Source organism: Maniola hyperantus, chromosome 8 (assembly GCF_902806685.2).
Source record: "Maniola hyperantus chromosome 8, iAphHyp1.2, whole genome shotgun sequence".
Taxonomy (NCBI): domain Eukaryota; kingdom Metazoa; phylum Arthropoda; class Insecta; order Lepidoptera; family Nymphalidae; genus Maniola; species Maniola hyperantus.
This window is the reverse complement of record NC_048543.1, coordinates 9292768-9306468: the sequence shown is the minus strand read 5'-3', so window position 1 is coordinate 9306468 and position 13701 is coordinate 9292768. Positions and strand designations below refer to the sequence as shown.

The window sequence follows — 13701 nt, the reverse complement described above, 5'->3', positions numbered from 1 at the left end:
TTCAAATAAACATAATTTAAAGTAGTTAGTTACCTAGGTAATAGTTAGTTAGTTATATGGCGAATACACATCAAAGTAACCATGTTTTGTGGGTTCTGTTTCTGCAATTTTGATGTTCAGGAAGCCTAAAAATGAAAGATTTATAGTGTCTTGTATAAAATAAATTACTAACTAGTTAGTTAGTACTTAGTTAACTACATATTTTTACTTTTAGAAAGCTTTCCCATAAAATATATACTTTTCCTGGTACCTGATTTGTTTGATTATGTAGCATTAGTAATCACTATGGATTAACAAGTTATTTTTCGGAAACTACCTACGTTTCTTTATCAAAATTCATAATTATAAAAATATCTAGAAAACGGATTTCCGACTTGACTTTTTATGACCACAGAGTAAATTTTTATACTGCAGTCAAAGAGAATACTTTATTTATGAGTTATTATTCTGTGGTTGCTGCTGTATCCATTTCAGTCATCCATTTCATACAAAAAAAATTAATGACTTTTTGCTATATGAAATGAAAACTTCGCCTGCTTGGACTGTGCCAAATTTGTTTAAAATTGTGTTCAATTTAAATTGCATTGAATCCTATTTTTAATTATTTTATTGCATTACTCATCAATATTGATCAATATTTTATTATTCAGTGTTATCAGACGATGATCATTGTTTTGTTATTTATTAAATAAGTAGGTACCTATAATAAAGGAATAGAACAAAACATTTCAGCTGAATCGGGCACTCCGGTAAGTGTATTTTTAATAATTAAGTATATTATTACAAAAGGAAAGACTAACATAATTATTTATTAAGAAAAGGCTAACACTAACCACTTTTGAGTTTATATTAATTTTGTAAAAAATCCTAAAACCCACACTATAGGAAGCCAGAGCTTTGGCTTGCGTCCTATATTGTAAACAGCTGACGCCTACAACTTCGACCCCGTATATTTTTGGGCTCCACTATAGAAAGGTTCACCACTATTTATTCACGAATATTATACTATATAGGTATAGCGGTAATATTCAGTGTAAAGAGGTTCATTTGCACTTTACATATCTGTAATTTCAAGTTTCGGAGACACGTATTTATAGACATTTATACAATTTTAAAATGATTAACATTATAAATAGAAAACACGATTACTACATAGATTTCGTTAATATTCACTGGAAAGAGATTAATTTGCACTGATCTTTACGTAATTTCTTAATTTCAAGACACGTATTCGCGTATTTTATACAGATTTATGTAAATAAAATGAAATTAATTAGGTCCCTAGCATTTTTAGAAACACGAAACCGCAAAGTATGAACTACGAACTCATATAAAGATTACCATAACATAAACCTATAATACTTTTTTTAAAACTGGTTTTACGGCTCTGGGTTCTAATCTATAATAATCTTGCTGGGAACCAAAGACCAATAAAGTAAACTTAGCAAGATACTTTTTTATTCTAAATGGTTTTAAAGCGAGTCTTCTAGCGTAGCCCGTTTTAAAAAACTTAATGATTGGTTAGGTTAGGTTAGAACAGTTAAGACAACGCACGAGCCGAGCGAGCGCAGCGAGCGTGCCCTGGCAGCGGCCGGCGAAGTGCCAGAACCGAATTGTAGGCGTTTCCCCCCTCTCCTTTCCTCGCCATTTACAAGTGAGGGAAGGAGTGGGGGAGGGGTTATCTTTTCAACCCTTAAAAATTTACCCCTAGTGTTTTAGTGAAGCGCGAAGCGAGAAGAGCTACTTCTGGCGTAGCCCGTATTAAAAAACTTAATGATTGGTTAGGTTATGTTAGAACAGTTAAGACAACGCACGAGCCCAGCGAGCGTGCCGCGGCAGCGGCCGGCGAAGTGCCAGAACCGAATTGTAGGCGTTTCCCCCCTCTCCTTTCCTCGCCATTTACAAGTGAGGGAAGGAGTGGGGGAGGGGGTTATCTTTTCAACCCTTAAAAATTTACCCCTAGTGTTTTAGTGAAGCGTGAAGCGAGAAGAGCTACTTCTGGCGTAGCCCGTATTAAAAAACTTAATGATTGGTTAGGTTATGTTAGAACAGTTAAGACAACGCACGAGCCGAGCGAGCGCAGCGAGCGTGCCGCGGCAGCGGCCGGCGAAGTGCCAGAACCGAATTGTAGGCGTTTCCCCCCTCTCCTTTCCTCGCCATTTACAAGTGAGGGAAGGAGTGGGGGAGGGGTTATCTTTTCAACCCTTAAAAATTTACCCCTAGTGTTTATTATAGATTAGAACCCAGAGCCGTAAAACCAGTAAAAAAAAAGTATTACAGGTGTTAACGGTGGTAACCTATGACAGTATCTATCGTATTTTGCGATTTTGAATTGTGTTTGTTGAGTTTATTTTAAAAATGCTAATTGTGATTAAATTGATTAATTTTATTTAAAAAAATGATTTTCGAGCTCTGAAATTTTAACTTAGAGTTTCAGGAGCAACCCCTTTACTGCCCTCTATCCCAATGGATGGTATTGTACTCTATAGCAACCCCGTTGTAACTAACTTGACGATAGAAGATAAGTGAAAGATCTTGTTAAAAACTGCAATTTTAGTAACAAATTAATTTTCGAAAATATCCTCACAATCAAATTACTTGATTGTTGAAGTTGAATATTAGGCATTGTTATATCCATACCTACTGTCCATACTATTATTACTAGCACCCCAAAAGTAGGTAGGAGCCCTGAAAAGTTAATAGGCATTAACTTTTCATGGTTCAACCACTAATAATCATCATCATGATCAACCCATCACCGGCTCACTACAGAGCACGGGTCTCCTCTCAGAGTGAGAAGGGTAATGGCCATAGTCTACCACGCTGGCCATGTGCGGATTGGTAGACTTCACACACCTTTGAGAACTTTATGGAGAACTCTCAGGCATGCAGGTTTCCTCACGGTGTTTTCCTTCACCGTTAAAGCAAATATTTAATTAATTAAAACCCACTCCGAAAAGTTAGAGGTGCATGCCCGGGATCGAACCCCCGACCTCCGATTAGAAGGCGGACGTCCTAACCACTAGGCTATCATAGCTTTCTAATTACTAATAATATAACCGATAAAACCTCCTCAAAGGAGTTGAATCCAAATAAATCTTTCTATTCTTTCTAGCTAGACAATAAAAAGTACCGCTCAAAATCATGTAATGTTGTCAATTGTTCAGCAAATTAATTGGTGACATACCGACAGCACCACCCGGGCCACCTACCGGGTCCAATTGTATTTTCAAACCATCCAAAAATCTATTGAAATACACACAAAATTCCATCCAAATCGGTCCAGCCGTTTAGGAGGAGTAGGGTAACAAACACGTACAGAAGAATTATAAGTAAGATATTATTCACTTCAAGAGTCAGCACAACTCTTTTAACAACCTAATTGATAGATGGCAATCGGGGTATGGGACGGGGCACACCCGCACGTCACCCGCGCTCGCCCGCACTGGGTTAGCGCGGGGGCTGTGCGGGAGTGCGGGGCGTTCCCTCCCCGATTGCTATCTCGACCTGTCTATAGGCACATAGTTTTAAAATTCGTTAATAGTATAAGAGACTGGCAAGAGATAATAATGGAGAAATTGAACAAAAATTAAATGAGATACCAAAATATGTGTAAGTACCTTATATATATTAGTAAGTAACTAATATATTAATTTCCAATATTACTAAGTCTTGATATAAATAATATGTTGTATTAAAAATTATGTTAAAATACCTATAAATACACTGATTATTTATTCGGATCCTTTGAATTTTAATTGAATAAGTATATTGAACCCTTTAAACTGGTTTTTCATTCTACTGCTTCATAAGCAAATAAGATGCTGCTTTGAATGTTAGGTATGAAAATAAAAGTTTTCGGTATTTTATGACTGGGTATTTTCTTTGTTGTAAATCATAGCTATGTTACTATCAGAAAACAGAATGGCAAGGTTTTTTTTTATTTTTCGTTGGAAAACTAACAGCTTAAATTGTTCTTAATAATGTTAAAATTAGATAACTACTACATACGCATAATACATTTGAATCGGTCATTTCAAAAATCACATAATAATCTAGTTTTTTTCAAAAATACTTTTGCATATTTTGAGTGAAAACCATGAACGTCAGGACATTCTTTCTCTTCAAACAATATCGCATTAGTGATATTCAGTACTTATGCAAAGCAAAGCAAGCTCAAAATGTGTTCAACAAGATACCATTCTAGAAGAGTATAATAGAGATTATGTACATAATATTTAGCATAAATTTTAGCTGGCCAACCGCAAATGTTGAAGAGGGGAAATGTCATTAGATATTTACCAAAATGTCAGTAAAACATGAAGATGTATTAACGCAAAAACTACTGGACGTATTTGACTGAAATTTGGAATGGAAATAGATTATATCTCAAATTATCACATAGGCTGCTTTTCATCCCGTGAAACTCTGTGGTTCCCGCGGGATTTTTTAAACATATTCACGCGGACAAAATATTGCTTTCTTGGATTTAAACTTTCAAAACATATTTATTAGATATATATTATATAAAAAAAATCGTTCAGTTGGAGTTTAAAGTTATTTTAGATAGATATGAGCGTCAATTTGGACAAAAAGTTACAATCCATAAAGCTCGGGTGAAACTCGGAACTATCTCGATTCTCGATTGTATGTGTATTATTAATATACCGTCATCGTATCATAGTTTGATAAGGTCAGTGGTTTGTCGCTAGCTTCTGCGCAAAGTTTACTTGTCCGTTGACCCGCTCTGGGTGTTGCGCTGGCGCACGTAGTCTTCATTGCTCGTATGTTGCCGCCGGATGAAGGAAGTCACTACTGATTTTGTGTGAAGGATTTTTTGCTACGTGTGACTTTTCTGAACTGTTGGTTAAAGATAAGCTTAGATTGATTCTGTTGTGCGTAATCAAATAGTGATATTAAAAAGTAGACATTCACGTACGTATACCAATTTTTTTAAAATATTTAACTGTTAAAGTATGATGCCGGTATTTTAATACTTCAGGGTCTTTATTATTTGAGTAGTGTATTATTCCAACCTTAAAAATATTAAAATACGGCCTACCATCATAAATTAAGTAGGTAGGTACCTATATTATAATTAAATCGTCTATTCAAATAAAAAAATGTTGAGATTCTTTTAAAAAAGATTTTATCGCCATTTAGGTATTACCTACCTATAAAATTTATTGATTCATTTATATTACATACCTACTTGAGATTTTTACGCGAGATTTTTATGGACCATAATCGAGTAGGTATATTCGGTTGTCCTGCCGAAATAGAGATAGTAGCATAATGTGTGACACACCATAAAATGTTATAGAATTTGTCTTTTACATATTTGTTAAGTAAATTAAATATAAATTGGTTGATTTGTAAGTCTTGTATGAATAATGTTTTGTCAATTTACTGCGCTTACTAACTATTAGTACCTACTACCTACTAACTATTAGGTTGTGACCTATATTTATGTAAAGTATAGGTAGGGTGAACGTACCAGGCCCAAACCAATTAAGAAGATATTTTGCCTTCAAGTTACTGTAATTATTACAAATGACGGAAATCTTTAAGTTTGTGTTGTTTTTAAACTATGTTCAAAGGGAAAACAAGTAATGTAAATTATTCCAACAAAAGTATTTTAGAATTTCTATAATTATTAGAAAAATCCTGAAAATTGGACTGTTCCTTAGGTTGACCACCAAGATTGAGCCAGTTGTTGACCAACATAGTACCTAGGTACAATAGAAAAGTAATTTATATTATATATTAGTGAGTAGGTATCTACCTACGTCATAAAAGGAACTGTCATACATACTGTCTAGGTTTCTAACCCCAGTGGTTTAGACTGTGCCTTGATAGATCAGTTAGTCAAGAGACCTTATGGACTGTAATCATATTATTGTAGTAGAAAAGTAAGAGTCGTGCTTCCTTACTTGAGCATTTAAACTTATGCTCGAATAAACCAGGATAAAGCGTGTCATGTGTGGCACAACCTAAACATGGTTCCAGCACAGTAATATGCCGTATGCCTTGCAAAAATTACATGAATTGAAGGAACTATGCTGATTACGCCTAGCCGGCTATAATATTGATACATTTAAATGAAACAAGCGACGATAGCACCATTTAATCAATTCAAAACGAACTCGATGGTCAATAAGTATTTGTCCTAGATAAACTCCGACCAAATAATTGGATTTTTACACGCGTTTGCTTTTGTCATTATCATTTGCGCTCTATCTTTCTGGCGGCGCGGCGATGTAATTAATGACAATACTATATGTATTTTAATAATGCTCTCCTTGTTACAGAAACGGCCTGCACGACGCTGCTTCTCTACGATGAAGATTTCGTATGTTATATGTTTCATCGCATTAAATTTGTGGGAATTTACGAGAGGGGAACTGTTCACTGCCATATCTGAGGTAGAGCCGTTATTAGAGACACACAGCAAGATTATAGATGATTTAGACGATTATATCAACAAGGAGGAAAAGAGGCTATCTATTTTAAAGAGGTATTAATAAATAATAGTTTATGAAGGCAAAAATTGCCCAAAATACATAGAGACATAAATATATCCAGTCAAAGATTTCGTATCTCCATCCATACTTAATATTATAAATGCGAAAGTGTGTCTGTCTGTCTGTCTGTCTGCTAGCTTTTCACGGCTCAACCGTTCAACCGATTTTGACGAAATTTGGTACAGAGGTAGCTTGCAACCCGGGGAAGGACATAGGCTACTACTACTAGACCTACTTTTTATCCCGGAAAATTTAAGAGTTCCCACAGGATTTTTAAGAACCTAAATCCACGCGTACGAAGTCGCGGGCATCATCTAGTAGGTACACTATAATATAATAACGAATCCCGGTAATAATATATCCGTCATTGGTCATTAGATATGTTTTGACTCCTGGTTCTTAACGAACAGACTCACTTTTAAAACGGCACGGGCGTTTCTAGCTTCAATCCAATGCCTTACGAGATTTAAAGTTTCCAATCTGTATGCTTATCTGAGCCCTCCATAGAGACAGTAGAAAACTATTGAGAAGTGGAAACCTTATGTTCCCATTCCTCGACATTTATTGCGTTCGCCGTATCTATTGGTGGGATTGAAATTCAAATCAATATTTTTTAAGTCAAACACTTATTTTACTTTGGTGAGGAGTTATATAAATCTAGTGCGATGGAGAGAGCTATGCTAAGAGTTTTTCTAAGTGATCAAATCAGAAATGAGGAGATCCGTAGGAGAAGCAGAGTAACCGACATAGCTAAAGCCGAAGCCGGTAAACGTTGGGGTTCCAAGATGCTAGAATGTTGGCCAGAAAACGTAGTGTCGGAAGAGCCCCTCCTCTCCCACTAAGTGGACAGATGAGTCTCAGGGCAGGGAGGCGCTGGATTCAGGTGGTGCATAACCGTAGATTGTGGAAATCCCTACAAGAGACCTATGGGGTCCTTTAGGCATTGAGTTTTCAAAAATTCTTTCTTAGCGGATGTCTACGTCATAATAGCTATTTGCATGCCAAATTTCAGCCCGATTCGTCCAGTAGTTTGAGCTGTGCGTTGATAGATCAGTCAGTCAGTCAGTCAGTCAGTCAGCTTTTCTTTTTATATGTTTGTATGGATAAAATCAAATATTTTATTTACCTAATAATGTGTTATACCCATTTAATGTTTATAAAATTAATCACTGATTTTTCTTTCCAGGCATCTAATTAAGTACAGAACTGAACATGAGAAAGCAATGGATGACATCCCCAACTATTTGGGTAATCCAATAAATGCTTTTACTTTGATAAAGAGACTGACGACAGATTTGGATTTAATTGAGAAGCACATCATATCCGGAACAGGTATGCGATAAAGATATTAAAGCCTTTGAAGATACCTATTAACTCTTTTAGTGGTCAATAAAACTGCTTCGCATGACAACTTTGAATTTACAAGGAAAACATAATATCAGATTAAAATGATATAAATCAGGTAATTATTATGTGCGTGTTGAATGGTGATGTTTGTTGGTTTGTTACTTTATTGGCTTGTCATCGCAACAATGCAGCCGCAACGGAGCAATGGATTGACCGATTTTACATGGCTATAGTTGTAGACCTGTAGAATGACATAGGCTACCTGCTTTTTATCTCGGACAAAGTCGCGGTTAATAGCTAGTCATAAATATGTCGGAGAACAGGAGGATGGCCGATAATTATTATTGATCTTTAGCCGACATCAGAAGGTAGTAATTAATAAGTAGGTACTTTAATCCATGTTCTTTACAAATAGTTCTCAGTAACGTATCGCACATGGAAACCATCAACGTAACACAACCAGATCACCCCAACCTAACCCTACCTATGGTCGCCTCCAACCACCCCTCACAGCGACCCCTCACCTCACTCTAAACTAGCTAGCCTGAGCTAAACACTATATCGTGTGATTAGGGCGCAATTGCCATTGCAACCTCTCAATCAAATCACGACCTATTCCGTTTTCTAATCATCTCAAGGTAATCAATCCCAACTTCATGAACGCTCTTAAAAGGATCATTGCATTGACTCTCTTACGATCTAAACCAAATCTTATAATTGACTTCTCATTACTAATTCAGAATATCGCAATAGCTCTACCTTCTCCACTCTGTGCACATCTGCATACAGAACACCATAGCATCGTGCGCCACACGCGCCACGACTACTATCCACCCAAATAAGCGATCACAACAGAAACCAGGTAGAATGTAAGCTATTCGATCTCATGGGCAACTCATTGTCTAATCCATTTCAACATTACACGAGAGTCATCAATGATTCTTTACCAACCGGGTTATACGATTCTAAAGCGGGTACTATCAAAGTTAACTTCAAGTTACTATCACACTAAACTATCACTTCAAACTAGTCATTATCTCAACTGCCGGTATATCTCCAATTACACTCTAAATTACTAGCGTTTGCAGAAAACTTAACGGATGTCCTTATAATAATCTATCCACTGAGCCAAACGTTAACTCACGAATTACTCTAATATTCACCAATAATTAATATTCCATATTCGTCAAACAACTACGCGAACATTATTAATAGTGCTTTGCAGACAAAGTCACCGGATGGCACTAGATGTTACGATTTAACACAATGTACATTAGCATCGAACAATTACTGTTCTAACTATATCACAATCACCGAATTAAATATCACGATTAAGAAACTACCTACCTATCTCAAATAATAAAAATTAGCTAAGCTATAATCTGATACTTAATTAATTTAATGCGAGAGATAATTTTGAACAACAACAAAATGCGTGCGTGTCAAAATCCAACTCTGACAACTAAAATAAAGACGGCTACCTTCCATAGAGTAAAGCTTCCTTCATACGTTTCTTTTCACGGAGTCTACGACAGTAAGAACTCTTTCAATATCGACCCTCCAATAAATATATAAAAAATATTTTCAGTTTTGTTTTATAGAGCAATTAATTTTTCAAAAATTTTAACAATTGTGTGCTTAGAAATTCATACTAAATTATAAAATATGCGATAGTAGGTATGTCTGTCTGTCTGCTAGCTTTTTGCGGTCCATATCCGTTTAGCCGAGATAGGGATAGTTTGCATTCCGGGGAAGGAACATAGGCTATTTTTAACTAAGACCTATATACGTACCTACTTGTGATTAACTTTGAATACTAAGTAGGTAAGCATTATATGTATATCTATTAGGTACTAGCTGACACGGCGAACTTCGTACCGCCTAACAGTCGATTCTTAAATTTTTTTAATACATACATTTTTTTAAATTTTTCTCTCCGTAAGAACCATCCTCGTACTTCAAGGAATGTTATAAAAAAGGAATTAGCGAAATCAGTTCAGCTGTTCTCAAGATTTGCGATCAGCAAGACATTCAGTGATTATTTTTTATATATAGACTAGCTGCCCTGGCGAACTTCATTCCGCCTAACAGTCGATTAAAATTTTTTTAAATTTTCTCTCTGTAAGAACCATTTTCGTATTTCAAGGAATATTATTAAAAAAAATAGCGAAATCGGTTCAGCTGTTCTCGAGATTTGCGATGAGCAACACATTCAGCGATTCATTTTTATATTATAGATATATCGTATGAGATAGGTCATTTTTGTCCCGGTCATTATCTTATTTGAGTGTGGGTCGACTGTGCATAATTTTCGTAATATCAATAAAACTAGCTGATGCCTGCGACTTCGTCCGCGTGGATTGAGTTTTTTAAAATCCTGTGAGACTCTTTGATTTGTCGGGACAATTGTAGCCTATGGCCATCTTCAGAATGTAAACTAATAGCTATCTCTGTACCAAATATTACATAATGCTCGCGACTTCATCCGCCTGGATTTAGGTTTTTGAGAATGCCGTGGGAACTCAGATGTTACGGGACAAAAGTAGCCTATGTTTTTTCCCACAGAGAAATCAACTTCAAGAGTAGGTACTATGCGTACTCTTGAGGTTCAATTCTCTGTGGGTTTTTAAAATGTGTTGTGCCACAGAAAATTGAACGTCATAGAGTAGAGTACGCATATACCAGGTTTTGAATGAAAACAAAATCGTAAAATGTTGGCGGGGGACAGGGGAGACTGCTTTGTTGTGATTGGTGGACTCAAAAGTCACGTAATCAAGACAACGTGCGGAATGAGGGTAACGAACGGGCGTGGGCCGACTTTTGCTAAGCAAGCTAAGCTTGGCCATCGGGGGTGTCCGGCTATTAGGCGTCTATAGGTGATGGTCTGTGGTTTTTCATGAGGTGCAAGCTATCTCCGTACCAAACGTCAAAAACGATTAAACAGATGGACCGTGAAAAGCTAGCAGATCGAGAGATAGACAGTTATAATATTAGTAGGTAATAGGTAGGTATGGATAAGATATATGTATTAACATTTTTGTAAAGAGGATTGTAAAATACCTACCACTGCTCAAGGATTTTCTCGCTATATTACCATAACTTCTCAACGTCATTTTTAGGGTTCCGTACCTCAAAAGGAAAAAGGAACTTATAAGATCACTTTGTCGTCTGTCTATCCGTCGTTTCTGTCAAGATAACCTATAGGGTACTTCCCGTTGACCTAGAAACATGAAATTTGGTGGGTTCGTATTATAGCATAAGTAAAGTAATAAATCGGAAAACCTTGAATTTTTGGTTACATCACAGAAAAAATAATTAAATTGTGTTCATGAACAAATATTAGTATTTTCAATTTTCAACGTTAATTACTATACCAAGTGGGGTATCAATGAAATAGCTTTACTTGTACATTCTAAAACAGATTTTTATTTATTTTTATGCATATAATAGTTTTTGATTCATCGTGCAAAATGTCGAAAAAATACGACTGTAATGCGGAATCCTCGGTGCGCGAGTCTGACTCGCGCTTAGTTGGTTTTTTTTTGTAAACAAAGCTGTTCATTCTCGTCCAAGAGAGCAAAGCAAAAAAAAGTAAGCCATGTCAGCTATACAATATACATGGTCTCCGATCATCATGTTGGAGGACAAAATACAGACACAATAAAAAAACATTTAATTTAAGCTTTTTAAATTATAACTAATACAATCTAGATGCAACCCGCATTTATTATGCGATATAGTGCTTTTTTATTTAAATAATTGATTATAACGTCTATGATATCATGAATGTATGAATATAAACACTAAACAAGAAAACTAATCACAGACCAGTTCGGCATTTTACCGGCTTAGTAAATCCTAGGTTTTACTATAAAATCTTCAGATTTACCTACCAAAATTCGGGCTTTTACAGTAACATAATATACATTAATAGACAAGATGCATATTTAACAGTCAGCTCTGTGACTACTACTAGTAGGTATGTCAAAAAATAAATGTCCTTAGCACTTAGCATCATGATCATCTTTTATCGTATTTAACTTGCTATAATGAGAGTAAACATTACGAAATCTCATACTACGAAATATTAGCATATTGTGAAGACATTAGACATAGGTACAGTTAGTACGTAGTACGCAGTGGCGTGCATAGGGTTTGAAGCCAGGGTAGGCATTAGTTAGGTAGGAACCTGTTTACTGGTAGGTCATAATGAAAAATATGCATTGAGCTATTACAACTGGGGTAAGCAGTGCATTAATGCCTCTATAACCTGCACGCCACTGGTAGTACGTACTGTAAGTATATACCCACCTACTTACCTATTTCCCAAGGTATGTTTATTTTTGATTTCACATAAAACTTTGACTTACTATAAGTACCTAAGTACATAAGGAACGTGCATCACGACCTTTATTATATTATGACACAATCGTGTAATGATTACGACTTCATCAATTTTATATTTTATAGCTAGGTTTATCTATTCCACGACTTCGTTATCGGCACGTCTATAAAGGCGAACTAGGCTATCGATGGCCTAAGGTGCTGGAATTTGAGGGGCGGCATAGCTAAAGTATGGGACAGGCGGGCGTGTAGCGCAAATTATCTGGCTGGCGTGGCATTAGCTCCTAAGTCCTACGGTGTGTAGCAGCAGCAAAAAAAATTATCGGCGCCAATCTTAATACATAAAACACAAAAATATTTCTACTTGTGTCCACGGTATAGACTGAAACCAGTGCCCCCAAAACGGTTTTGTTAGAAAGGCAATAACGAGAAGATGGTTTAAAGTGTTATTTTTATTTTTTTTAGCGTAGGAGCACACGCCGGGTATCCGCTTGTGTATTATATCCACCACGGTTGTTTCTGTAAAATGAGTAGGTAAAAATTTCTCGCTTGCTTCACTTGAATCTACTTAGTTTGCCTGCCTTTGTTTTGCAAAATGGCACTAAAACAGCGCTAGCGTACCGCCGCCTTCCTGTAATGAACAAAAATTTAACCTTTCTTAACAAATCTATTTCTTATTTAGAGTATGGGAATTGGGAGTACAAACAAACAAGAGTATACCTGTTAATGTAAAATTTGAGAGATCATTTGTGTTTTACTTTGCTGCTAAATTGTCTCAAAGGGCGTCGGTCCAGAGTATGAGACGTCACCAGTTTTGATTCTCATTTTTTTAATGTTTTCTGGTTTCATAAGAAAACCAGGAACCCTTGTATTTTCTGTAATCCGCCCGTCTTTCTGTCCGTGGGTGTCAGCCATTTTATTAAAAATAATTAATTAATGAAAGTCAGAGAATCAGCAGATTGTTGGTCAAGTATCAAATTGCCAAAAACGACGCGGACGTAAATAATCACCCACGAAGATCACCGTAATCATAATCACACACGAAAGGTCAACCTATACGAACCAATCAACTCTACAATGTATCTAATACAATACATGTTACTTATCTATATTAATATGTATGTACTGTACTTACTTAAATATTGAGCACTTTTTTGGATTGTAATTTGTCGTCCTCCACAAAATATGGGTAATGTTGAAAAAAATGTCCGATCCTATATATTGGTAAAAATGTTAGGTCAACAGTAGATAGAGAAAAACAGTTGAGGTCAACTTTAACACATGTATATAAAACATTTGTATATAACTTTAAATTATCCCGTGACTTCGTCCGCGTGGATTTATGTTTTTAAAAAGCCCGTGGGAACTCTGATTTTCCGGGATAAAAAGTAGCATATGTCCTTCCCCGGGATGTAAGGTAACTCTGTACCAAATTTCATCAAAATCGGTTAAACTGTTGGGCTGTGAAAAGCTAGCAGACAGACAG

At 36.0% G+C, this 13701-nt stretch overlaps 1 protein-coding gene across 4 annotated transcripts in view; it reads left to right on the top strand.

Annotated features, from left to right (window-relative positions):
• Positions 1-510: 510 nt before the first annotated feature.
• The window catches only part of PH4alphaEFB (prolyl 4-hydroxylase subunit alpha-1), a 43723-nt gene continuing 30532 nt past the window's right edge, over positions 511-13701 (top strand). For 3 of the 4 annotated variants that reach the window (XR_011237015.1, XM_069500195.1, XM_069500193.1), the window contains exons 1-3: positions 4732-4935; positions 6312-6517; positions 7711-7856. Coding sequence is in view for 3 of the 4 variants with exons in the window: in XM_069500195.1 (XP_069356296.1) it covers positions 6342-6517; positions 7711-7856 (322 nt within the window). In the remaining variant the exon portion in view is untranslated. Of the gene's footprint in view, positions 750-4731; positions 4936-6311; positions 6518-7710; positions 7857-13701 lie in introns of those variants that run through there. The other variant, XM_069500194.1, reaches the window with a different exon arrangement.